The 26,803-nt window shown below is 43.4% G+C and overlaps 1 protein-coding gene across 1 annotated transcript in view; it reads right to left on the bottom strand.

The window, feature by feature from the left end:
* Positions 1–7,941: 7,941 nt before the first annotated feature.
* slc13a4 (solute carrier family 13 member 4) overlaps positions 7,942–26,803 on the bottom strand; it is a gene marked incomplete at both ends in the record, with an annotated part of 85,135 nt that continues 66,273 nt past the window's right edge. The window contains 6 exons of the mRNA XM_084330262.1: positions 7,942–8,079; positions 9,506–9,643; positions 15,378–15,539; positions 17,559–17,677; positions 25,920–26,026; positions 26,340–26,441. Coding sequence (XP_084186388.1) covers positions 7,942–8,079; positions 9,506–9,643; positions 15,378–15,539; positions 17,559–17,677; positions 25,920–26,026; positions 26,340–26,441 — 766 coding nt within the window. The remainder of the gene's footprint in view (positions 8,080–9,505; positions 9,644–15,377; positions 15,540–17,558; positions 17,678–25,919; positions 26,027–26,339; positions 26,442–26,803) is intronic.

Below are 26,803 nucleotides of genomic sequence, written 5' to 3' on the forward strand. Positions count from 1 at the left end.
AGTGAAAGGGTTAAAGGTGCTATAGATAACGTTCAACCACTAGATGTCACACTACACTAGAGCACACTGGCATGTAGTATCCAATAGGGTGCATTCCACGAGGGGAACATAATATGCACGCATGTAAGACACGAGATTCATTTTGGACCTTCCAAAAATGTAAAAAAAAAATTATTTTGTCGGAAAAAACTTTATTCCGCACCTTTCTAAAAGCTCTGTGGATGTTTATTTTTTTAAAAGATTTTGATGATTATTTAAAAACATGATATAGCACCCTTAAAGCTTCCATTCAGTGACCTCACCAACAAGTGAAAAGTTTCAAGCAAAACATTTGACAAGATCGTTTTCGAAGTCAAATGGTATTACCCCCCCCCATTCCTTGCTACATAAATGAACATCTTGGCAACTAGTTTGATGAGTGGAGCTAATCACACACCACTTATTTTGTCAGAACATTTTTATAAAAGCGTAGAAATATGCATGTCGTTGGTGACGTCACTGAAAGGGATGGACAACATTTTACTCTTATGTCTATTATAAGATCATAGTCTAATATTAAGAGGTTATAATGTTTAATCCTGGGACAAAGTCAGATTATACATGTCTCATCTGTTCGTCTTCAAGATGGTGATTCATGGTGATTTCTAAATAAACCAAATCCAGTCAATGTTTACATTTTCTAATTGTATTTATTCATTATATCAACTTTCATTGTTTTGTGAATATGATCCTAACCCTGCTCTATGGATGAGTTGGATATGAAACGTCAAAGTAAAACAAATCATTTATGCATTTTACAGCTCATTGGAACAGTCTTTTTTTGGTACGTCTTGTATTTATAGAGGCCTGTGTCCACCTCTACAACACCATCCAATGTATGAAAACACAAAACTCAATAAATTAAAAATAACAGAAAATGTAGGCTGCAGATTCCGTCTCATGTGTAGGCCTACATTCCTACGGTAATAATGGCCGAGATGTAAAGTACAAAAAAGGCACAAAATTACATTTAGAATTTATGTAAAAAATACAAAGCATATCTTATACATCATCACGGGTGCATTGTATGTTCAGTGTGCATGTGCCCTGTCACCACCAGTAGTCACGGAAACGGCTCACAATCTCACAGTTGATTGGACTGACTAGCGTACCCTGTATTTTTTTGTCTCAAACACTTTTTGGGGTGCGTTTGAATTGTCAATAACAGGTTCGAGACAACAGAACTGGATGTTTCGTACTTAGAAACCAAGGGGAGGATGAGGCTGAACTGAGTCTTTGAAAATCTGGCACTGCCTGCGCATTTGTGTTGAAACCCCTCTATGCTGTCATTTCACTGCGCGTGTGTTGAAACCCCTCTACGCTATCTTTTCACTGCACGCGCATTGAAACCCCTCCCCTCAATGCTGTCCTTTCACTGTGCACGTGTTGAAACCCCTCCCCTCGATGCTGTCCTTTCACTGTGCACGTGTTGAAACCCATCCCCTCGATGCTGTCCTTTGCGTGTATATTGAAACCCCTCCCCTCGATGCTGTCCTTTCACTGTGCGTGTATTGAAACCCCTCCCCGTCGATGCTGTCCTTTCACTGTGGGTGTATTGAAACCCCTCCCCTCGATGCTGTCCTTTGACTGCGCGTGTATTGAAACCCCTCTACGCTTCCTTTCACCGTGCGCGTATTGAAAACCCTCCTCTCTACGCTGTCCTGTCCTCAGCTCAGACACTTGACCATTCTGAACGGCTGTGCATCAATAGCAGAGTTGCTTTCTCTGTTGAACCTATTTCCCCTCAAGAACGCCACCCATTTTAGGAATCCACATGTTACTCCTGTGCCCCCTAGGACAGTTCAAGTCAACATTTGTGAATACGATCCCTCCTGAAGCTAGAAACCACATAACCCATGTCACCATCGATTACCATATTCACACGGTGGCCATTTTGCTCTTGTGTCACTCTTGGGTTGGGTTCTTTCCGTGTGAATATTATGCTCAATGAATCTGGTTATAGACTTTGTGTTAAACTGTTACGTTGAGTTCTCTTCAGAGACTAGCTCCTCAATTACCTGAAAGATGGCACTTATACCAGAGGAGGGAGTTTAACACTGTTCCAACTCTGGACACAGTCAAAGGCACAAGGAAAGGAAAGATTTGGGGCAAATATGAACTGTGTTTATTACGTACCTTAAAAATACAGTTTTTATAACTGCAGATTGGTTAAACAAAGTACACAAGAGATTAGGGCTGACCCCTATTCGTCGAATAGTCGACTAATCGGTCGAAAGGAGCCGTAGTCGACTGCCAACCTCTTAGTCGAATACAAAAAAATATATATATATATTTTTTTTTTTTTAATTTTTTTTAATCATTCTTTCCAAAAGAAAAGAGGCCTAGAAGCTTGGCTAACGCTAATGGCACGCATACCAGAGGCTAACTGCCTAAGAAAACAGGCACAGAGGCACTGAAAGAGGATTTCACCCATCTAATGAACACACTAGACTAGACAAATATCAAGATGTATCCATCAGTGGACCAATTGCATGCTTTTGCATAGGACAAGAAGCCTTCAGTCGACTCCTTCAGACATTAAGCACCCCCACAGCCTAAATGGAATGATAAAAGAAAAAATTTCTTTCAATTTTTTTTAATTTTTTTTTTATCTATTAGTCGACTAATAGAAATTTCGGCCAATCATAGTCGACTATCCAAATCCTTAGTCGGGGACAGCCCTACAAGAGATATATCCTTTGAGTAAAGTGTCAAATGCATGGGAAAAACTAAGTGTGTGGTTGTCAAGCTTAATAAATGACATTGCATACAGTACTTTTCATCTTACAGATGTTGTTTTGTGGCATTACAGGGCTACATTAGAGAAATTGATAATTTCATTCCAAAACGTGACAATTTGAACAAAAGATCATTTGCTATCTTAAGGCCTTTTTACATTGACATGTAGCATCATTGACAGCAACCGCGTGGTCTAAAAATGCCATTTGTGATCCATTCCGAGTCCATGAGTCCATTCCAAGCGCCAATCTTCAAACCAGCGTGATGATTTGTTCAGATTTAAGGCAAACTAAGGCAATGGGGAAAAGTCTTCGATAGTTTCCCACACGGAATAAAGAGAGGTACATTTAATCATTTCTGCTATGAAGAGGGAGGTAATCGGGCCCCTTAAAAATGTGTCCCCAATTCTGCCGTTTTGTGGTGCCGCATTCTCTTCTTCGCAGTCTTCACCAACGCACAGTATTCACCAAGCTGTCCCAACACGGTGACGCATGAGACCCCAGTCAGACAGGAAGAAAAAGCTCTCCGTCCCTTTTCTGTTTGGTATTTGCAGTAAGAGGGCACTAGCCCTGTTCAGAAACAACGCTTCACAGACTGAAGGTTCTCACATCACTGTTACTGAGTAGATCTGAAAACATAGGATAGTACTAATACTAGCAGCCATTTAAATACAACTTATTGCTTATTCCTATCGAGCATTTATCCAATTCGTACAACTAGTAACTGAGTAGATCTGTATTATAATTATTATAAGCATTATAATAATAATAAACTTTATTTTTTATAGCACTTTTCGAAACGGGGTTACATTACAAAGTGCTTCACGGAACAGAATAAAACATAGAAAATTACAAGAGAATAAAATAAAAAGCACTAACACAACAACACCATAAAATAAGAGCAAGAGAGAAGTGAGCAATTTGTTAGCAGAAACAATTACAAAAATAGAAAAATTACTGTGAAAAAGCGTTCATTGCTAGTCTTGAGGTTTTCAGGCGAGGAGTTCCACAACTGAGGGGCCCGGACAGCAAAAGCCTGGTCATCTGTGGTGATGAGATGTGTTTTAGGAACAGCCAGGAGACCCGGGCCCTGCCAGGAGGGCCCTACCAGGAGACCCCTACCAGGAGACCCCTACCAGGAGACCCCTACCCGAGGCTCAAACTCAGGCTCAGAGGAGGTCTGAAATGTAACTCGGAGCCTGACCTTGTAAGGCTTTAAAAGTTCAGTAAAATCTTAAAATCAACTCTTAAAAAACGACAGGCAGCCAGTGAAGAGAGGCACGGCCGGGTGTAACATGGTCTCATCTCCTACAGTTAGTTAGAAGACTAGAGGCACAGATGGGTGTAACATGGTCTCATCTCCTACAGTTAGTTAGAAGACTAGAGGCACAGAAGTGTGTAACATGGTCTCATCTCCTACAGTTAGTTAGAAGACTAGAGGCACAGATGGGTGTAACATGGTCTCATCTCCTACAGTTAGTTAGAAGACTAGAGGCACAGATGGGTGTAACATGGTCTCATCTCCTACAGTTAGTTAGAAGACTAGAGGCACAGATGGGTGTAACATGGTCTCATCTCCTACAGTTAGTTAGAAGACTAGAGGCACGGCCGGGTGTAACATGGTCTCATCTCCTACAGTTAGTTAGAAGACTAGAGGCAGCATGTTCTACCAGCTGGAGGCGGGGAGTGGCTTTCTAACTCAGCCCTGACTAGAAGGAGTTACAGTCATCTAAATGTGAAGAAATTAAACGCAAGGTCTGTAAAAGATATGAAGAACCTCATTTTAGCAATGTTCCTCAGCTGCAGAACACAATTGTACAATAAAAATTGGCCGTCGAAAGAGAGATTAGTGTCAAAAATCACAACCAGTTTACTTAAAATTGGTGGACAGGCTGCCAACATTAGACTGCAGGGAGCTGGTAGCATTTTGGCAAATAGAAGAATCTGACTTTGCTTCACTAAGCTGGAGGAGGTTCTGAGACATCCAGCACTTAATGTCAGTGAGACACAGACCAAGTTACCAGCTGGAGGGAAACCAGCCTGTAGTCGACAGCCTGTTGGGACTGATTGTCTCAAATATGTGATTCAGGAACCTATAGTGGGGATGATATCTAGCAGAGGATTTCGTGTGGAACGTGGTGCCAACGGAGGTTGACGAAAAGATGCGCTCAAAATGGGTTCGCCAAGGTAGGGGGGATCTGAGGAGATCCAGAGGGAATCTGCTGCCTAATCCCCTCTGGTTTTTGTTTATAAAACAATCGAGGAGCTCATCGCACTTTTCACCGGAGGAGGCCTCTATCGACCATATTCCCCCACGGTGGCCATTTTGCTCTTACTGTGTGTCACGCTCAGGATGGGATTCCCTTCCGATGGGATTCCCATCTCCACCGTGTACATACGGTCAATTATTAGCCGACCGGGAGGGGGATCGATCACTGAGTCGATGTACTGCATTGCACTGCACTGTACTGTGCCAGGCTGAAAGAAGGCAGCCGGCCAAGACCCCCAGACCCCCGCTTAAAAAGTGTCTGGGGCTTTACTTTGCGTTATATTTCCCGGCCTGAATGATCTTCCCAGTCCGGCCCTTATTCCCCGACCACAGTATCGTGTGATCCGCACAATGGGCCTCATGCATGAAGCATTTCCTCTTACTTTGTTCTTACCTGGGATTCAGCAACGTTTTATTATTGTTGCTTTTTTCTCAGGCAAGAACAAATTATAAGAGTGGTCGAGAGCCCTCTTACTGAAATGAGAAATTCTTACCGAGATGAGAAACATTTAAAAAAAAAAGCCTACCATTCATAATAATAATAATACATAAGATTTATATAGCGCTTTTCCTAATTCTCAAAGACACTTTACAAAACAAACAATATAATACAATACAGTTTTAGTAGATAAAATAAAATAAAAATATAAAATGGTGAGAGAGGAAGGAGTTCATGGGTTGAAAGCAAACCATTGGTCAATTGCCCCAAATACAGTGCCCCCAAATACGACTTTATAAACCCATGCAGAACTTTTCAATAATAATTATTATTATAACGTTCTGCTTCTGAAATGGATTATATATTGCTGTTAGAACAGTTAGATGCTGCTGGCTGCCCAGGCCTTACGCATATAACGCATATTTACAACCTCTCCTCTCTTCTCTGTAGCAGTACTGTCTATCTGTATGTCATGTATGTCATATATGTCCTGATGAATTGAAAATGGGGGACCCTGATGTAAACAAGACGAAAGTCTTTCTCTGGTCTGCATCCCCTTAACAATTGTGTGTATTGAGCTGTACTGTCTGTATTGTACCCATTCTGCAATCTGTTAATAAAATGTTCAATCAATCAAAACTCTGCTCCACACCTAAAGTTCTGAGCGCACTCAGAGTTTTAGCCACGGACATTTCAGAGAGAGATCAAGGAGAGAGCATATGGACCAGCGGCATATACATATATATCAGTATACTGCGCGCCGCAAAAGCCTACTTTTGACCGATTTATTTCGCACTATACAGTACGTATAAGTACAAGTATAAGTCTTTATTTGTCATCAGATTAACACACACACACACACATGCGATGAGCAACCCACAGGAACACACACACATGCACTGAGTCGCAAGTCGAGACCAGGCATGCGTTGTTCATGGCACGGGGTACCACTCAGTGGTACCTCACTGAGTATTAAAGATTTGAGCAGAAGCGCGTGCACGCACATGCACGCGCTCGCGAGAACGCGCTGCGCTCGGCTCGGATCGTTGTGTTTACCTGCGGCGCTACCTCGCATTATCATAACAATAGCCGCTATAGGCTGGTGTCTTCAACCAGTCTGGGACTCTTTGTGATGTAAATATGGAACGTCCCAAGTTGCCGCTGCCCACAGAGTGCACCGCCGTCCAAAGGTGAACGACGGCGAACGAAGGGCCAAATCAAAACAGCCGTCAATTCCGAATTGACAACTGTTTTGATTCAACCCCCCACCCACCACCACTCACCCCCGGACAACAACACACTCTGCAAACAGCAGCAACCCGGGACATTCCATATCTACATCACAAACTTCGGGACTGAGTAGATAATTAATTAATCTTCTCTTTATTTTTATTATTTATATTAAAACTGAATCAAACCATAAACAAGGTTGCCTGTTGGGATGTTAGATCCTAATGTGAAAAACTGATTTTATATGTCTGCACTTTATGTGCTCATTTTATGCCTGTCTTAATTCTGTTGTGAAGCACTTTGAGCTGCAGTTTCTGTATGAAAGGCTATACAAACAAAGTGTATTATTGTGCGCGAGGGAACATATGCGCATGCGCGCGGGGCCGCGCGTGCGTGTGCACGCGCGCGCGCGCGCGGCGTCATTATCCTGCGTGGCGGCTCAGCCCATAATAACACCGCAACGCTGGTCGAGACGTGTGTGTGTGTGTGTGTGTGTCATTTTGAGATCGCAATGCGCTTCCTGTTGATATCAGACAGGGATCAGATGGCGAAACTCGGCTGTTTTACACCCGCCTCATTCGCCTTATAAGGAGATGGTGGGCGTGTCTGTATGCAAATGAATTTAGCGCGAACGCGCTTTTGAGTTTAAGAATGAGTGGGATTCATCATGCAAATCTCCTGGGTGCGCACAGATTTCGACGTTAAGAACGGCTTGATGAATGTGGCGGTGGCTTTTGTTATTGTTCTCTTAACAGACAGGTAAGCAAGAATATAAGAAAAATAATAAGAGAGTATTGTTGAATGAGGCCCAATGAGTTCATAAAGTAGATCTGAAAGCACTGGACAGAAGAGAGCCCTTCCACGTAGCGTTGCTTATTCCCATCAACGTATCATCTGGTCTACACCGCTGGTCACTGTGTGGATCTGAAAGCACTGTTTACATCATAGGCTATACGTGACATATTGTCTAATCAAAATATAGCTCCTCTACATAACACATTATTCCTGTTAGATGTGTGTACACTAAGTGACTGGAGAAACAGATCTTTGTAATGCTACATTTCTGGACAGGGTTCATCGAGTCTCCCTCTCGAGACATAGACAACAATTGCGTTGTCTTTCCACACAAACACATTCCACCCCCCCCCCCCCCCCCCCTCCCCTCTCTCTCTCTCTCTCTCACACACACAGCCTCCTCTTCTCGTCTCGGCATCGCCCCCTGGTGGTTATAAACTACCAGTGATGTTTTTGGCCACGGCCCAATCGGGGAACTCGGAGAGCTTGAAGAGGGGGACCCCCCAGGTGCTGATGGCCAACATCACCACCGCTACACCTATCAGGTTCACTCCGAAGCCGGCCTTCACCTGGGGAGAGGGACACGGGAGAGAAGGGGCCGACAATCGTTTTTACAGTAAAGCCAGTGATTACGAGATTACATTGTTCATTACGGTTGTCAGTGGCAGCTCTACACACTCCTGTTCCATGACGGATGCTAAGTGACAGGGTTCCTGGCAACAGGGGAAAACTGACAGATCCCCAAGCTCCGCCCCCTCTCTTAGCTTGGCCGACGAAAGCAACACTTGTGATTGGAGGGTTATGTAAGGAGGGCGGAGCTTGGGTTCGGTCAATTGGATGGAAATTTGTTGAGAAGTAGCAATGTCAATATAGATACTCATACTTATACTCTTCACTGGCGTTATTGGAGTTTTCAGGAAAACATTTGAAATATGAATTGGCCAATGGCTGTCCAGGCTGGAAGATCACTATGATAACGGTAAACTCTGGGATGCTTTGTCCGAGCCCTGGTGTCCTCTGGGACGACCAGTCTTGCATAAGAGATCTTTGGCTCAGTATCCCCACAGGCCCGTTGATGCTGCAGGTGCAGGGTCATGCTGTGTGTCTGTGTGTGTGCTGTGTGTCTGTGCACGTGAGTCTGATGAGCTGTGTGTGTGTGCTGTGTGTCTGATGAGCTGTGTGTGTGTGCTGTGTGTCTGTGCACGTGAGTCTGATGAGCTGTGCATCTGTGTGTGTGTGCTGTGTGTCTGTGCACGTGAGTCTGATGAGCTGTGCATCTGTGTGTGTGTGAGTGAGAAGGAGAGAGACAGAGAGAGTATCCATGCATGTGTTGGTACATGTCCATGAGTGCAGCTGCAAGGGGGTCTGAAGGATTGTTTGTGCCTCGCGTGTGTGTGTGCATGTGTGTGTGTGTGTGTGCCTCTGTGCATGTGCGTGTGTGTGTGTGTGTGCCTCTGTGCATGTGTGTGTGTCTCTGTGCGTGTGTGTGTGTGTGCCTCTGTGTGTGCGTGTGTGTGTACGTGTGTGTGTGTGTGCGTGTGTGTGTGTGTGTGCCTCTGTGCGTGTGTGTGTGTGTGCCTCTGTGTGTGCGTGTGTGTACGTGTGTGTGTGTGTGTGTGTGTGTGTGCCTCTGTGCGTGTGTGCCTCTGTGCGTGTGTGCCTCTGTGCGTGTGTGTGTGTGTGCCTCTGTGTGTGTACGTGTGTGTGTGTATGTGCGTGCGTGTGTGTGTGCCCCTGTGCGTGTGTGTGTGTGTGCCTCTGTGCGTGTGTGTGTGTGCGTGTGCGTGTGTGCCTCTGTGCGTGTGTGTGTGTGTGCCTCTGTGCGTGTGTGTGCATGTGTGTGTGTGCCTCCGTGTGTGTGTGTGTGTGTGTGTGTGTGTGTGTGTGTGTGTGTGTGTGTGTGTGTGTGTGTGTGTGTGTGTGTGTGTGTGTGTGTGTGTGTGTGTGTGTGTGTGTGTGTGTGTGCCTCTGTGCGTGTTGACTTGTTATTGTTACCATGTCGCTGATCTGCACGTGGCCGTAACTGAACACTATGGCGTTGGGAGGATTCCCCACAGGAAGCATCACCCCTAATGACACACACAGGGTGGCGGGGATGAGTGTGTGGAGGGGATTGATCTGAAGATTCTCCGACTGGGGGGAGCGAGAGAGAGAGTGAGAGAGAGGGAGGGAGAGAGAGAGAACATTAGTGGTTCACATGTGAGGACTTGTGGATGCACCCCATACAGCTTAGACTAATATACATAACAGCCGTCCATGAGGACACGACATCCCACAGCAGAGCAGGGAACTCGGGGGGGGTTCCTGGAGGTCTGCTGTGGTAACTAGTTGAAAGGCCACTACAGTACAGTAACATGAGTTATATCACTACAGTACAGTAACACCAGTTATATCACTACAGTACAGTAATAGTAAACTGTTCCTAATTTATGCAAATGACATGTTGTCAGCTTGTGACTGCAACTTGTTCCTGTTCACGGACGACTCGGCCAACAAGTTACAGGTTGAAAAAACCCTCAGCTCAGAACTCGGCAGAATCTGCACCTGGCTCGCTGATAACAAACTATCATTACACCTGGGCAAAACAGAGTCCATTCTCTTCGGATCAAATAACAAACTCAGCAAGACCGACGGCTTCTCAGTTACAGTGGGTGACAATATTGTCACAAGGAAAGATGAAATTACCTACTGTTGAAGTCCCACAAACAACTAGTGACACTTTTTATATTGACATCCTGTTACCTCTCTGCCTTATGTCACTTGTATGATGCGGTATATTGAGCATTTAACATGTATATATAGAGGATTAAATATAAGTATGTATTATAAGTGTTCTGAAGGTCCAGATTAACACTGAAAGTCTGCGTTTATTATTTTGTATAACTTATATATTGTTTATATATATAAGATATATATCTTTACATCATCTGTTTGTCTAACAGTATTCATCATTCGCTTATTGTATGTCCCATTCTTAACGCCGTAGGCGCCAGTGCGCGCGCCCCTCTAGACATGTTTCAGAACATGTTCAGACATGCCCGGACAAGTGAGAGAGCGTATTGATCTGTATGGGTGAATAGGCTCAGAACACAGGAAAACTAGCAGTGTGAGAGAGAAGTAACGTTTGGAGCAGTTGTAAACAGGACGGCCAGGCAACGTATCGTTATTAGAGAGCCGCACGGCTAATTAGATACAACCATAATATTGTCGAGCCCTTATCGGCACAGTATAGTGACTTGTGTAAGCGAAGTAACGTGGAGAGACTTATAGTTGAACCCAGCGACGTTCTGGACATAACTACTCATTGACGACCTCCTGCGGGTTAGCTTTAAGTACAAACGGAGCTAACTAGCTATCATCCATGCCAACAGGCTTTTGGACTAATAGCTATTAATCCTGCCATCGGGCGCTAGGAATACAAGGACCGGTCCGTACGAGACCCTCTTTCCCAGCGACGACAGGATTATCCCACCAGTCTGCAGTTTCTCTGGAGCCGGAGCTCCAGAGAGAATCACCGTCTCCATCCACCATCTTGCTTTTCCCTGTGCCGCTTCGCTCCGTCTCACTCCATTCAGAGCTCCACCGGTCGGGTACCCGTAGTATAGGAACTATCGTTACCTCTGACGTTGTTGCACTGACATTCTATTATTAAAGGAGAGCTGTGTTATATAATATGTATGTTTACTATTAACATTAAAATGCTTGTTCAACTTGTATCCCTGTCCCCGCGCAGTTAATGGAGTGTCCGCCATTTTGAGTAACTGTACTGTCTGGCTAATTTAATATTCTTTAGTAGTGGTTTAATCTAAATATCTAAATACAGTCAGGGTTGTGTAGCCCCTTAGCTACAATAAGCTTGATAACAGGACAAGTAGGCCTCTGATCTAAGCACCAAATGCGCACTGAAAGTCAGTGATTTATGAAGAAATGTCTTTTGTATTCTTTCTCCCTACTTGTGTAAAACTGTAAGAACTATAGACTATAAAACTGTAACTTGTGTAAACTACCATATCTTGTGTAGCCCTGGAGAATGGATAGAGAAGGGGCCTCTCTTACTGTTCGTGAAGCCAGGAATGTGGCCACAGAATGCTGACCTTGATGGTGGATCGCTTCTGCATGGTTTTAACCCTTGCAGTTCTGGGGCAGAGAGCCATTATACACTTTAAAAACTACATGTATGATGTGTGAACATATCAACCAGTGTTTAAGTATATGAGTATTGAATTGTACATGTATATATATGCTATATCTATCTTTCTGTAAAATTTTGATCATTGCAAACATGCATAAACATGACAAGTGATGGATTAGGGTTTTTCCCAACACAAAGTAATCTGTTACTTTTCCAGTTACTGTAACGACTAGAAAGGGAGGAGGGTTCATCCTTACTGAATTGTGTGTTGATTGGCTGGTAGAATGACATGACTGTATTTTTAGACCAATAATAAGATGTCTTGATATGATGCAGAACCTGGGTATATAAGGCCCGGCGCGCTCGCTCCGGGTTAGAGATTGAGATTTTTATAGCAACAGACAAGGTTGAGCGCTGTACTGGAACCTAGTCTGTTTATTTTTGAGTGGAGTCCCCATGACAATACTTTGTTCTTTAGATTTGAAGAGCTATGCTGGGCTCTTAGCTAAATCTTTTAAATGATAGCGACCAAGAGAGTTTTTTCCTTTGTCTGCTTGAGAGAAATGTTTTGTTTTATACTTATTATTCCTGGATTGGACTTCTCCAATACAGTCTCTTTGTAACTTACTTTTTCTAATTAAACCAACTTTGTTAAAATACTTTTATCAAATTCGTGGACTGCTTTCATTTGTGCTGTTCTATCACAATGTGTCACGACGCTGGCCGCGCCCTGCTCTCATCTGAGGTAACACGGTATACTTATATTCTGGAAGCCATACAGATTAAATCAATTGCTGGTTACTGCTTTTAGCTAAAGTTATATAAAGGATATAATATATATATATATATCACTATTTGTTGCTTGCAAGCGCCAGTATCTCTGTATTCGACGGGCCTATTGGATTTGTGGGAATCTGAGAGTCTGGCCACTGCAGGGCCTGACGATCGGGCCACGGATTCATGGACCTGTCAAACTGATCGGAGGTTATGGGGCTTGCAAATGATCATTAATGTTATTACGCTAATATTACACTATTAGCAGTAGTAATACTTATTAAAAGAGTAGTAATATCATCAGGCTTACAAATGATTAGCATTATAGGCTTTTCCTATAATGATGATGATATAATCTATATTATTATAGGAAAGGAGTTTTCCCAGACATACATTCGGTTTATTACAAACAAAGAAGAGGTTAACAACTCTTCTACGCTTTTATTTCATATGAACTGGATATAACTAACTAGTGACTATGAAATAAGCGTGATTAGGATTAGTAATTGACCCGAGGACTTGGCGAGTTTAGCACCTCGCTGGGAGATATCGGGCGGCCACAGGGTTCTATCTCGAGTAGGTGATTGAGATAGATAGAGACACCCGTAGCTCTTATCACCTACCTGGGTTCCATCCTAGGCAAATCTTTCTTGTGACAAAATGGCAACCAATGTAATAAAAAAAGTCAACCAACAAACTAGATTCTTGTACCGGATCTCCTCTCTGGTAAACAAGAATACCCTGAAGAATCTGGCAGGAGCACTCATTCAAGGGTACTACGACTATGCTTGCACCAGTCATGGTACCAAAGCACCTCAAAGGCGCTAAAAACAAGATTACAAACATCACAAAACAAACTGGTCAGACTTCTACTTGACCTGACTCCTAGAACCCAACTCACCCCTGCCCACTTTGACAACCTAGGATGGCTTAGAGTAGACGACAGAGTACAGCAACTTGCAATGGGCCTGGTCTACAAGATACACTATACGACTAAGGTACCCATGTACATGTCAAAATACTTCCCAAAGTTCAGTGAATATCACGACCACAACACCAGAGGAAGCTCAACAAATCATGTTAAACCCAGATTCGGCTCAAACAAGGGACTAAACATGTTTCGCAATTATGCCACATCAATGTGGAACGCCCTACCCAAAGCTGTAAAGGAATGTGAATCCCTACCCACATTCAAAACCGCTCTTAAAGAGCACCTACGGGAGGCTGCAATTCGAAACTGGCCACCATAAATGTCCATACCCCCCCACCCCCTCCTAATAGTCAGTCTCCTCCCCACCGTATGTATATATCTCTCCCAACCACACACCCCCTCCTAATGTACAGTCTCCTCCCCACCGTATGTATATATTCTCTCCCCACCGTATGTATATTTCTCTCCCACCCACACCCCCTCCTAATGTACAGTCTCCTTCCCACCGTATGTATATTCTCCCCCCACCGTATGTATACTTCTCTCCCACACACCCCCTCCTAATGTACAGTCCCCTCCACATCATATGTATATACTCTGGCAGGATCTATGGGTAACAGTACTGTATATTTGCATATTGTATATGTCACAAATGTAACATATACCTGTATGTTATGTATGTCCCTATGCCATAAATGTCATGATGTCATATATGTTGTGTATGTCATAAATGTCACTATGAATTGAAAATGGGGGACCCTGATGTAAACAAGACAAACGTCTTTCTCTGGTCTGCATCCCCTTAACAATTGTGTGTATTGAGCCGTACTGTATTGTACCCATTCTGCAATCTGTTAAATAAAGTATGCATTCATTCATTCATTCATTCATTCATTCAACATGAGTTATATCACTACAGTACAGTAACACCAGTTATATCACTACAGTACAGTAACACCAGTTATATTACACACCAGTTATATCACTACAGTACAGTAACACCAGCTATATCACTACAGTACAGTGAGCAGGACTTTCTTCTTCTCTCAACTCTTTCAGGTGTACGATAGCATTTTGAGAGCTGAACATTCTAATGATGATGTCACATTTAGTGTGATGGCCATCCAAGGAAATTGAGTGAAAACTAAAAGAAAAATACTTATATACATAATACATAATCGGATAATCCCTCTCAACCATCACTTGTTGTGACCCACTAGAAGTGTGTGGTGTTGTCTTTATGACCCACTAGAAGTGTGTGGTCGTGGTGTCTTTATGAGCCACTAGAAGTGTGTGGTGTTGTCTTTATGACCCACTAGAAGTGTGTGGTGGTGTCTTTATCTGCAGAGATCCTTCCCTCTGCCTGGAGCTTCTCATTTTGCGCCATTGGGCAGTGAGATGTTATGAGCATGTTGCATGTACTGTATCCCCTCCCTACGTGCCATTCCCCACCTGGAATGCACCTGATTGGATAAACACACTGCTAGTGGGCAGTCCGTGGGTTCTCTGCTCCCGTCTTGAAAAAGAAAATGGCGGCTTGTTCAACTTTCTCTTTTCCTACCTAAAGTTGAACCTAAAATATGTTTCTGAAAAAAGATTTAGTGGTAAGTTTGATATGATATTTCTGGATCTTGAGTCATATTTGATCTGCAATGCCTAGTTTGATGGACGGTGCAGCGTTTCCTATGGTAACATCCACATTGCTTTGGTGGTGCTCTAGTGACATCTAGTGGCTGAAACTACTTAGTATGTATTTAAGACCCGAAAGTGTTATGTGCCTCACTCCCCTGCATCCCATGTTACTAGTATGTTGTACTTTACATACTGTATGGGTTTCCCCAACAGTAAATAAATAGATAATATTTTTGAAAATGCTATATACGGTTTTAGTGGAATGTGCTGCTGAGAAAGCGTTGGGCTGCAGTTGACTTCCTGTTGCAGTGTGTGTACTCGTATCAACAGGAAATCAATCGTCTGACGTCCTCCGTTCTAAATACTGTTTATATGTTTTGTTTTTGTGCAAAACCCACCAGGGTAGAGAGTATAGGCAGGAATACGGTGAGCGTGGCGGGGTTGGAGGCAAACTCTGTGACGGCCGAGACCAGGAGACAGGCCAGCAGGGTTACGGCCAAAGGAGGCAGACCGCTCATAGGCTCCAGTTGTCTGCCGATCCACACCGACAGACCTGACACCTGCATGCGCGCGCACACACACACACACACACACACACACACACACACACACACACACACACACACACACACACACACACACACACACACACACACACACACACACACGCACACGCACACACATATTTTATAAGCACTTTTAAATAACACACATTTACAGCACATGCACATTTTAAACATTATTTATATCTACAGTTCATCATCATCTGTCCATGGGATTCAGATATTGACATGGTTTGAAGACATTGTATGGGTATTAGAAACATAATTACAACCCACACACACCTACACTTGTATTACAGTTTATCACAATTGTTTAAACACATTATTTGGAACATCAGACACAACGTGCACAACCTGAAACTCTACCAAGTACTAAACCAATTCTGCTAAACCCCAAACACATGTTCTGCTTTAGACTCAGATTCCCATTCCAAACCACACATTTTCCACAACTACAGTCAATTCTCTATATCTTGCACACTCTTCCTGAATTCCCTCTCTTGGCGTTCACACAGAACACACTGCCAATCACAGTTCTAAACTCCAAATGCTGAATACCACAGGTCTGAGAACAGTGTGACCAGAAAATACCACTGGTCTGAGAACAGTGACCAGAGAATACCACTGGTCTGAGAACAGTCTGACCAGAGAATAGCACAGGTCTGAGAACAGTGTGACCAGCGAATACCACTGGTCTGAGAACAGGATCAGAGAATACCACTGGTCTGAGAACAGTCTGACCAGAGAATACCACAGGTCTGAGAGCAGGACCAGAGAATACCACTGGTCTGAGAACAGTGTGACCAGAGAATACCACAGGTCTGAGAGCAGGACCAGAGAATACCACAGGTCTGAGAACAGGACCAGAGAATACCACAAGTCTGAGAGCAGGACCAGAGAATACCACAGGTCTGAGAACAGGACCAGAAGACAATGACATCCGTTGTCACAGTTAACAGCGTTCCAAAGAAGACCATTTAGTGAAGAGTTAACACTGTTTGAGGGCAAGGTGTGCTTTTGCAAGAGAAGTGTAGGATTTAGCATTTTGTGTGTGAGTTTTGAGATTTGTGTTTAGGGTTTTGAGAAAGTGAGGTAGTCTATCAGGAAATGTGTTTAAGCAATTGTGAAAAACTGTAATTCCCTATTCAAACTTTAACCCATACAATTACATGCCTAACTATATAACCCCTTACCCTAACATTAACCTAACCCTAATTCTAACCATAACCCTAAACTTAACCCTTAAAGGATAACTCCACTATTTTGGGAAATTAGCTTATTTAACATCTTCCCTGGAGTTAGACAAGAAGATGCATACCTTTTTTGTCTCTGTGCGTGCATTTTAGCTTTGGGAATAGATGCTCCGTTAGCATAGCTTAGCTTCATCACTGGAAGTGAGGCAGGACAGTAGCCTTACAGTGCCTTACAGTGTATTGCAAGGTCTGACATTGACCAAACTTGATATGCATGACCTTGGTGGGCTCTAGGTCAACTCCTGAAAAGGGGGTCAATGTCAGACTTTGCAATCAAAAGTTAGGGGGCTAATAACCCTTGCCATAATTTCAGTGCGCCCCTAACTTTTGATTGCAAGGTCTGACATTGACCCCCTTTTCAGGAGTTGACCTAGAGCCCACCAAGGTCATGCATATCAAGTTTGGTCAATGTCAGACCTTGCAATACACTGTAAGGCACTGTAAGGCTACTGTCCTGCCTCACTTCCAGTGATGAAGCTAAGCTATGCTAACGGAGCGTCTATTCCCAAAGCTAAAATGCACGCACAGAGACAAAAAAGGTATGCATCTTCTTGTCTAACTCCAGGGAAGATGTTAAATAAGCTAATTTCCCAAAATAGTGGAGTTATCCTTTAACCATAAAATGGCCTATTTTAAAGTGCGGCCCAGCAAAATCTCCTCATTTCAACAGATTTACCTCATCTTTCCATCTTTGTGAGGACACAAAGGTTTATCCGTACACACACACACACACACACACACGCGCACACGCACACACACACACCTTGCAGCCAGCAGCGAGTGCGTAGCCTCCTCCCACCAGAATGACGATCTCCCACGGCATCAGCTTCTGGAAGTCCTTCCAAGTGATCATTGGAGCCATAGGATCTTCATCTTCATCTACTGGAAAACAAAACACAGAAAAAGGCTTTATATATATACAGTATAACCATTTCTAAAAAGTTTGCCATGATGACAATAAAACTTCCATGATAACAATAAAACTGAGCTCATGGTTGTGGCACCCAAGGCCCTGCTCCGGAAGGTTGGTGATCTCACCCTGGGCATACAGTAGACGGCTGCTCCATCTGCCCTTCCCCAAAGGTCCGCAACCTGGGTGTCATCCTGAACTCCACCCTTTCCTACCAAGCCCACGTCAGTTCTGTCACCAAATCCGCCTTCTATCACCTCAGAAACATCTCCAGACTCCGACCATCACTTTCCGACTCCACAGCTGATACCCTCATCCATGCCTTTGTCACCTCTCGCCTGGACTACTGCAACAGGGTCCTGTCCGGGGTTCCAAGCAAAACCCTGGACAGGCTCCAGTATGTTCAAAACTCAGCTGCCAGGGTTCTCACCCGCACCAAGCCCTGGCAGCACATCACCCCCACCCTCACCCACCTCCATGCAAAATCCTGCATCACCTACAAAACCCTCCTGCTCACTAACTTACAAGTCCCTCCATGCTCTGGCACCTCAGTACCTCACTGACCTCCTCCACCACCACACTCAGTCACAGTCCCTGCGATCCTCAGCTCCCACCCTCTGGAACTCCCTCCCCGCAGAACTCTGCAACGCCCCAACTCTGGACTCATTAAAAAAACTCTTCAAAACCCACCTCTTCAACTTGGCCTTTAACCCCTAATTTCCCACTTTGAATTTTGTGTCTGTCCACCATATTTGTTATTTTTGTTTGTTTTTTCCCCCTATGTAAAGCAACCTTGGGTCTTAAGAAAGGCACTAAAAGGGCGACTGGGTGGCGTAGCGGAGATTGCACTCGTCACCAATGCAAGAGGCTGCGGTCTCGACTCCCGGAGTCAGCATTGCCTGCGGCTTGGGCCAGTCGTCATACTATCTCAATTGGCAGAGGTAGCGGGTGGAAAATCGATGGGTGGGGATTGGACGTTGTGGACAGCGACTCCTACAGGTCGGTTGGGTGACGCCTGTACAGCAGAGTCAGGAAGTATCGGGGGCAGCGTGAGCCTCCCACGCATTACTCCTCGCCACTGAGAGACCGCGCTGTCTGGTGAAAAGATGCGACAGGCTGCCTCCTCGTGTACCGGAGGGGACACGTGATGCAAGGCTTCTATCCTCACTACAGCCGACCAGTGGGAGGCATAGTCTAGCAACGTTCAAGATAGGGGAGGGGAGAATTGAAGGGAAAAAGAATTGGCGATACGAAATTGGGATGGGAGAAAAATAGAAAATAAGGAGAAAAAGTGGATAAAAAAAAGAAAGGCACTAAAAAAAATAGTTATTATTATTATTATTATTATTATTATTATTATTATTATTATTATTATTATTATTATTATTATTATTATTATTATTATTATTATTATTATTATTATTATTATTATTATTATTATTATTATTATTATTATTATTATTATTATTATTATTATAAGATTTAACACTTTTGAAACTTAGACCATAGAATTACTCTGTTTTCGGCAAGCTTCAGTCATTGGATTAGATTAGGTTAGATTCAAATGTATTGTCATCGTACAAGTACAGTACAACGGAAATAATTTTGGAATCTAACAAGAGTGCAAAGGTAATAGTAAAGTGCAATAGCAATATACAATGTACAAGTGATTAAAATAGAATATATATAAATGAGTACTACTGAGTAAATATTCTAATATGATCTATGTACAGTGTTACAGTACTATTATGTACAATGATACAGGTATACAAATCCTATGGTAAGTAATAATAATAATAATAATAATAATAGTATTTTGACATTTACCGGGGCCAGTTTCTAATTGCAGCCACCCGTAGGTGCTCTTTGAGAGCGGTTTTGAAATGGGATATATACAGATATAGATATATAGTATACAGGTATGTAAACAGGAATATATGCAGGTATATTAAAACAGATGTAGGTAAATATATATATCAGTATTATTGGGTAGACAGTAAATGAGGCAGGTAGTTATGATTACAGTGTAGGGCAGTTGTAGAATAAGAGTTGCCAATACATTAACATAATAACATTCAGAAATGAACGTTTAAAAACAATATTTCAACGTTTCCACTATGTCTATGAAACAGTGTATATTTACTTCCTTTAAACGAGAAGCACGCCACAAAGAAATCATGCCTTTTTCCAAATGGAGTTGTAGTGCTGTTACCAGTCACAGCCTGCAGGGAGAGCAGTACGTTCAGAGTTTGGGGACCTGTAACTTCAGTCTTTATGATTTTAGTGTTATTATTCAAAACTAAATATAAAGATATTCAAAACACGAATCAATGAAAATAAGTTTGTTTTTCTTAAGCCATAATATGATGGTTTTCACAAGATAAAATCACAGCTGAATAGAAGCTATGACTGAACAACAGTGAGGGTCAGTATTGAACCCTAGGTGTTGGTTGGTGTATAGGTGTCATGTTGTAAGATGATGTATGGATGTTGTTTTCCAGGTCCCTCTCAGGGACATCCTCATAGAACACCTTTTGTTCTGTGTTGCACAACAACTCCAACACAGTGTCCCTGTTTCTGCTGCTTCTTCTCTGTTGTGCGGTTTTATTTTTGCACATAAGTCAGTGGCTCATTTTGACCTGGTAAACTTGCACCATACAGGCAATACATCAGGCTACAGTCAGTACACCCACACCCACTAGCCTAGCTTAGTGTGTCTGACTCTTAACCACCAAAACCTGCACGGACTACAACATATGACATAATATCATGCCAGTTAGGGTACCTTGTGTATACTGTTTATTTTTACTCTTACTCATAGTATATATTCAGATTTAAAAATGTTATTGCCTATATTTATTGTAACGTATAATATAACTGCATACAGGCACTCATCTGCACAATTGTTTACACTGTTTATTTTTCTAATATTTTTATATTCAGATACAATTGTATTGCCTATATTTATGTCTTTCTATTATTACCCTGCCCATACGCGTGCGTGTATGCTTTACCCAACGCAGTTGTGTTTCCGGGTTCCTCTGATTGGCCACTGACCTATGCTATTACGCCCCCCTTTACACTCTCGCCTGAGACGAGCTGTGAAGCGCCAGCGGGGCGAGGCGGTGGTTTCTCCCCGGCTCGGTGCGCCGCGCTGCCGCCGGCTTGTCTCACATGACTCGGTCCAGCTCCAGCAGCAGCGGCCGTCTTCCGCCTGCGGTATCCTCCCTCCGAGGCGGCTCGTTCTTATTATCCCCCATTGTTCAGGTCGACATGGTCGCACAAACACGTAGGTTTCAATCTCTGAGCTGTCTGTCTGTTGTTGTGTGTCTTCCGTTCGGCTACTGTACATGGAGATGAGACCCCCCGCCTCTCTCTCCATAATAGACGCAACCAGGCGTGCATTCTCGTGGGAAAACCCGAAACAACATTTAATAAAGACGAGTGTTAGTTGTGTTTCCCCATGAGACCCCCCGCTGTTGTTGTGTATCTTCGGTTCGGCTACTGTACATGGAGATGAGACCCCCCGCCTCTCTCCCCATACAGTACCAGCAGCTGCAGGTCTGACGAGCACAGAGTTGCCAGTCGATAATTCTAGCTATTTAAAAATATTCCTCTTCTTCTCCCCCACTACTCCTCCAACGGGTGTTTGTGCGACCATGTCGACCTGAACAATGGGGGATAATAATAAGAACGAGCCGCCTCGGAGGGAGGATACCGCAGGCGGAAGACGGCCGCTGCTGCTGGAGCTGGACCGAGTCATGTGAGACAAGCCGGGCAGCAAGGCGCACGGAGCCGGGGAGAAACCACCGCCTCGCCCCGCTGGCGCTTCACAGCGCGTCTCAGGCGAGAGTGTAAAGGGGGGCGTAATAGCATAGATCAGTGGCCAATCAGAGGAACCCGGAAACACAACTGCGTTGGGTAAAGCATACACGCTGCCCATACCTGCACCTCCCCTCCCCCCCTCCCCCATGCTGCTATGATGCCCGGATTTCACCAAGGGGATCAATAAAGGAACTTATTACAAATTAATGGAAGCGGATACGGACCAGCTAGCTTAGAAAAACACACCTTTCCCAGAGTTTGAAGCTAGGCTAACTGGTCCGTATCCGCTTCCATTCATTTGTGCTAAGCTAGGCTAGCTTTCAGCTGGATAGCTCCACTTTTACAAGGCCCATTTGTATGTTCTTGGTATCTAGGGACATCTATGGACCTCAGGGAATGTATTCCCAGTGTCAGAAATATGGTGTCTGTTACTAGGCTTGAGTAAATTGTAATATATTGAAATTCTTTATTGGGAAAACCACATTGAGATACAGTATCTCGTTTTCGAGAGGGTCCCACATTTTGTGCAATGTAATTCAGAATTAGAACACATAACACACAACAAAAAAATAAACAAATGACACAAAAACACAACAGAACAAGTACACATTATAAGAGGATATGTCTCTCATTATAAGAGGATATGTCTCTCAATAATGAACCAAAAGAGAATATAAATTGTCTTTGTTTTCATCTTTGACAGTGAATAACACCATGCTAACATTGACCAGACGTGGAAAAAGCCACTGAGCTCATTCAGCACCTTCTTGAGATCACGTGTACTAAAAATCTAAGCACATGAATAAAGGGCAGATGATTTACAGGGGGTTTTGTAGATACAGTACTGCATTTTGCCATCCAGACACATGCAATTTGAAATATGAATATAGAATAACAGGCCTATAAATGACCCTATTATGGCCAAGTCACACATCTATGGATCGGGCCAAATCTCCCCTTTCCAATGGCAGAGTTCAATCTGGATTTCGTACCACCAGGCGCCCCTGACAGGGCAGCAAAAACTCAAATGAAATCTACTGTAAGTACAGTTACTTTTTTATAATGTAAATATAATTTGTCATCAGATTGCAACGCATTTATTTGCTAGGCGTTCACAGAAAGGTAAAGAAAATAACTACGTTCTATTTTATGGCAATAACGTTCAGGTTTGCAATAACGTTCATCGAAAGCCCTTGGTCTCCCCGTTCATCGGACTACACACACTTATGACAGCTTGCTTAACTTCCGCCTAAATCCTCCGCTTTCCGATGCAATGCGCGGATATTTTTATAAGCTTATATTTCACTAATAACAAAATATAATATACACTTTGACTGCTGTTTTGATAGGGTTAGGGTATTTACTAGGGATGCCCCGATCACGTTTTTTTTGCCACCGATACGATCACCGATCGTCTTGAGCCATATCGGCCGATACCGATCCGATATCGATCGTTTTTGGTATAAAAAATAAATATATATATATATAATATTTTTTTTTATAGAAAAAATATATATTATATAATCATACTTGTAGTTGTATTATCTGCGAGACATCGCCACCACGCAACAAGTCAAAATGCTTGCTATCTGCAAACAGCTCCACTGTCTGTGTGTACTCGAGTAGCCTCCAGCTACGGCCAGGATTCTCCGGCACTGCAGCTGGACCCTATTGGTATAAATCACATTCAGCATGCCCTCAGCTCGAATACGCATCGAATCAATGTTATAAGACATTGATATCAGGAGCTATCTGTAGCTACTGCTAGCCGGCTAGATAACGTTAAGACAACGCCTCAGTGAACTATTTAGTTTAGAGCTAACGTGAGCTAACGTGTGCTACCGAGTCAACGGAGGTAACTTATCATGCACTCGACTATTGCTGGAGCATTTGTTGATATCAGCAGCTATCAGTAGCTAGCCAGCTAGATAACGTTAGACAATGCCTCATGTAGTCACTGGGTCATTTAGTTTAAACAGTAACGTTAGCTCGGTAGGTAGCCAACGTTAGCTCACGTCGCATGGACCAGACTATAGCAGACTGCGAGGCATAGGAGCCTCTTGTTTACACGAGTGCGGGAGGGGCTGGGGAGGAGGAGGGGCTGTACGCTGCAGGCAGCTGTGTGTCTGAGAGAGAAGTCAGCAGTGAGATCTCCGCTAAGAATGGGATCATGTTTTTCGATCGGTTTTGACAATCGGCGAAAATAAAGCATTATCACCGATCACCGATCTCATATTTATACTGAATATCGGCCGATACCGATCGCTGGCCGATCGATTGGGGCATCCCTAGTATTTACTCTTGGCTACATTTGAAAAGAAATGCAACATTAATTAATACATTCTGTATTCATCTATTTATGGCGTGATATCAATCTCCTACCAGTACCGGACCACTCTGGCTTAAGGGTTAAGCAAATTTTTATCTCAACAGTAGCACAGTTGACTGGATGAATTCAAAATGTTACCCCGTTAAATATATTATATACAGGCTACAGCAGTGGTCACCAACCCATCGATCGCGATCGACTGGTCAATCTTTGAGACTTTCCCTGTAGATCTTTCCCTGAAAAAAAATTATTTTCTTTTTTCTTTTTTTTCTTCAGATCTATCCCTGAGAGTCCACATTACAGTTCTACGTTTGTTTTGATATGAAAAGTGATGCTGCACTGACTGCACTTAGCACTGACTGAGAAAGTACACATTACAGTTCTACTTTATGAAATGCTTTTTTTTTTTTTTTTTTTTTTGATATTTTCCCCCCTCCTTTTTCCTCTGATTTTCTCCCATCCCAATGTTAGTCGTTATGCCAATTCCCAATCCCCTTCCTGGTCGCTGCGCACTTACCCCCACAGTCGGTCTGGGAGAGTGGAGGCTACCACGTGCTTCCTCCGACACACGTCCAGCCAATCAACCGCTTCTTTTCACCTGGCAGCACGGATTCTCACTGAGAGGGCGTAGCATGTGGAAGGATCACACTATCCCACTTAGATCCTATCCGCGCTTAGCAGGCGCCCCGACCGAACTGTAGGAGTCGCTGTTTACAACGACCCGGACCCACCCCTCCAGCTTCTCCCACCCTCTAATACTGCCAATTGTATTAGTGTGAACGGCCAGCCAAGCTGGTGACAACCCCGGAGCTGTGAGCTGGATTCGAACAGGCGAATCCAGCCGCTCCGGGGTTGGTGACGAACGCATGAAATGCTAGTTGTAAATATGTTTGTCAATGTTAATACAATGAGAAAGTCCACATTACAGTTCTACTTTTGTTTTGATGTGAAAAGTGATGCTGCACTTAGCACTGACTGAGAAAGTACACATTACAGTTCTACTTTATAAAATGCTAATTGTAAATATGTTTGTCAATGTTAATAAAATGAGAAAGTCCACATTACAGTTCTACTTTTGTTTTGATGTGAAAAGTGATGCTGCACTTAGCACTGACTGCACTTAGCACTGACTGAGAAAGTACACATTACAGTTCTACTTTATAAAATGCTAATTGTAATATGTTTGTCAATGTTAATAAAATGGGAAAGTCCACATTACAGTTCTACTTTTGTTTTGATGTGAAAAGTGATGCTGCACTTAGCACTGACTGCACTTAGCACTGACTGAGAAAGTACACATTACAGTTCTACTTTATAAAATGCTAATTGTAAATGTTTGTCAATGTTAATAATATGAGAAAGTCACATTACAGTTCTACTTTTGTTTTGATGTGAAAAGTGATGCTGCATAAGATGACTGCACTTAGCACTGACTGAGAAAGTACATACTTTGACGTTTTAATGTTGGACCAAAGCATTGCATGTAATTAGAATACAGGCAAATAAAAGTCATTTAGTTTAAAGTACAATCTTGGCTGTCTTTTTCTCTCAACGCTTCAATGGGTAGATCTTGCCTTCACCAAAAAATAAAAAGTGATCTTGGGCTTAAAAAGGTTGGTGACCACTGGGTTACAGTCTTTCGTACTCACTGTGAAGAATGTGCTCACATTTGCTGTTCGGGGTGGAACCTGAGTGCATCATAGGAGCAAAATGGCCACCGTGCGAACATGGTCAACTGCAGCCAGCCAAACTTCTTGTTTGAGTTCAGACATTTCAGACTCGAGTTAACGCCTATACATGGAGTACAGAGGCGAGGAACAGGGAGGTCCACAAGGATGAAACCCCAGTGTATTCATCTCAACCCTCTGCTTCTAAAGGTTGAGCGCAGATAACCGATCAGAGAACGGTTACCATGATGTGCTTCGGCACGATTAGACTAGAGTTTCCAAGGACATCGGAATGAAGACGGTTGCGCAACATGCTGCACATACAGTACAGTATCTGAGAAGAGCGCCCGAACGACACATCAACCAAACATTGCATCGGTCTAAGACTCTCACCTTTGTTCTTGCTGCTGGAAGAGGAAGAGAAGGGTCTTCTGGCGGGGATCAGGAACAGCAGGAAACCCAACAGTACTGAGACTGTAGCATCTGTCCTGTAGCCTTTCCTATAGATGAAATAAATAACAGAGAACTACTGTAGCATCTGTCCTGTAGCCTTTCCTATAGATGAAATAACAGAGAACTACTGTAGCATCTGTCCTGTAGCCTTTCCTATAGATGAAATAAATAACAGAGAACTACTGTAGCATCTGTCCTGTAGCCTTTCCTATAGATGAAATAAATAACAGAGAACTACTGTAGCATCTGTCCTGTAGCCTTTCCTATAGATAACATAATGTGAGGTCACTCTGAGGTCATTGTGAGGTCCCAGTGTGGGAGCAATTTCCTCAAAAGATCAGATCAGATCAAGTTACGTACTTCTCAAACAGTGACGTCCAGCCAGGTACAAAGCCTGGCTCTCTGGTGAACCACAGCAAGGTCATCATGATGAAGAACACACCAGTCACCACCTCTGGATAGCTGAGAGAGAGAGAGAGAGAGAGAGAGAGGGGGGGAGAGGGAGACAGAGGGAGGGAGGGAGAGAGAGGGAGACAGAGTGAGATATATGAAGAAAGAGAGAGAGAGAAGGGGGAGGGGGAGAGAGGAGAGGGAGAGAACGAGGAGAGGGAGAGTGAGGGAGAGACAGACAGAGGGAGTGAGAGAGAGAGATGGAGAAAGAGAGATATATGGATCTATAAAACTGATAACAGACACATGTTTACTTGACCAACAACATGCTCCTGTCTCCACCTCAGAGTAGCTAGGATGGAGAGAGAGAAAGAGAGAGAGAGATAGATAGAGAGTGAAAGAGAGAGAGAGAGATAGCACATTTGCTAGGCTAA

The sequence above is a fragment of the Notolepis coatsorum genome, assembly GCF_963971535.1.
Source record: "Notolepis coatsorum genome assembly, chromosome: 15".
NCBI classification, from domain to species: domain Eukaryota; kingdom Metazoa; phylum Chordata; class Actinopteri; order Aulopiformes; family Paralepididae; genus Notolepis; species Notolepis coatsorum.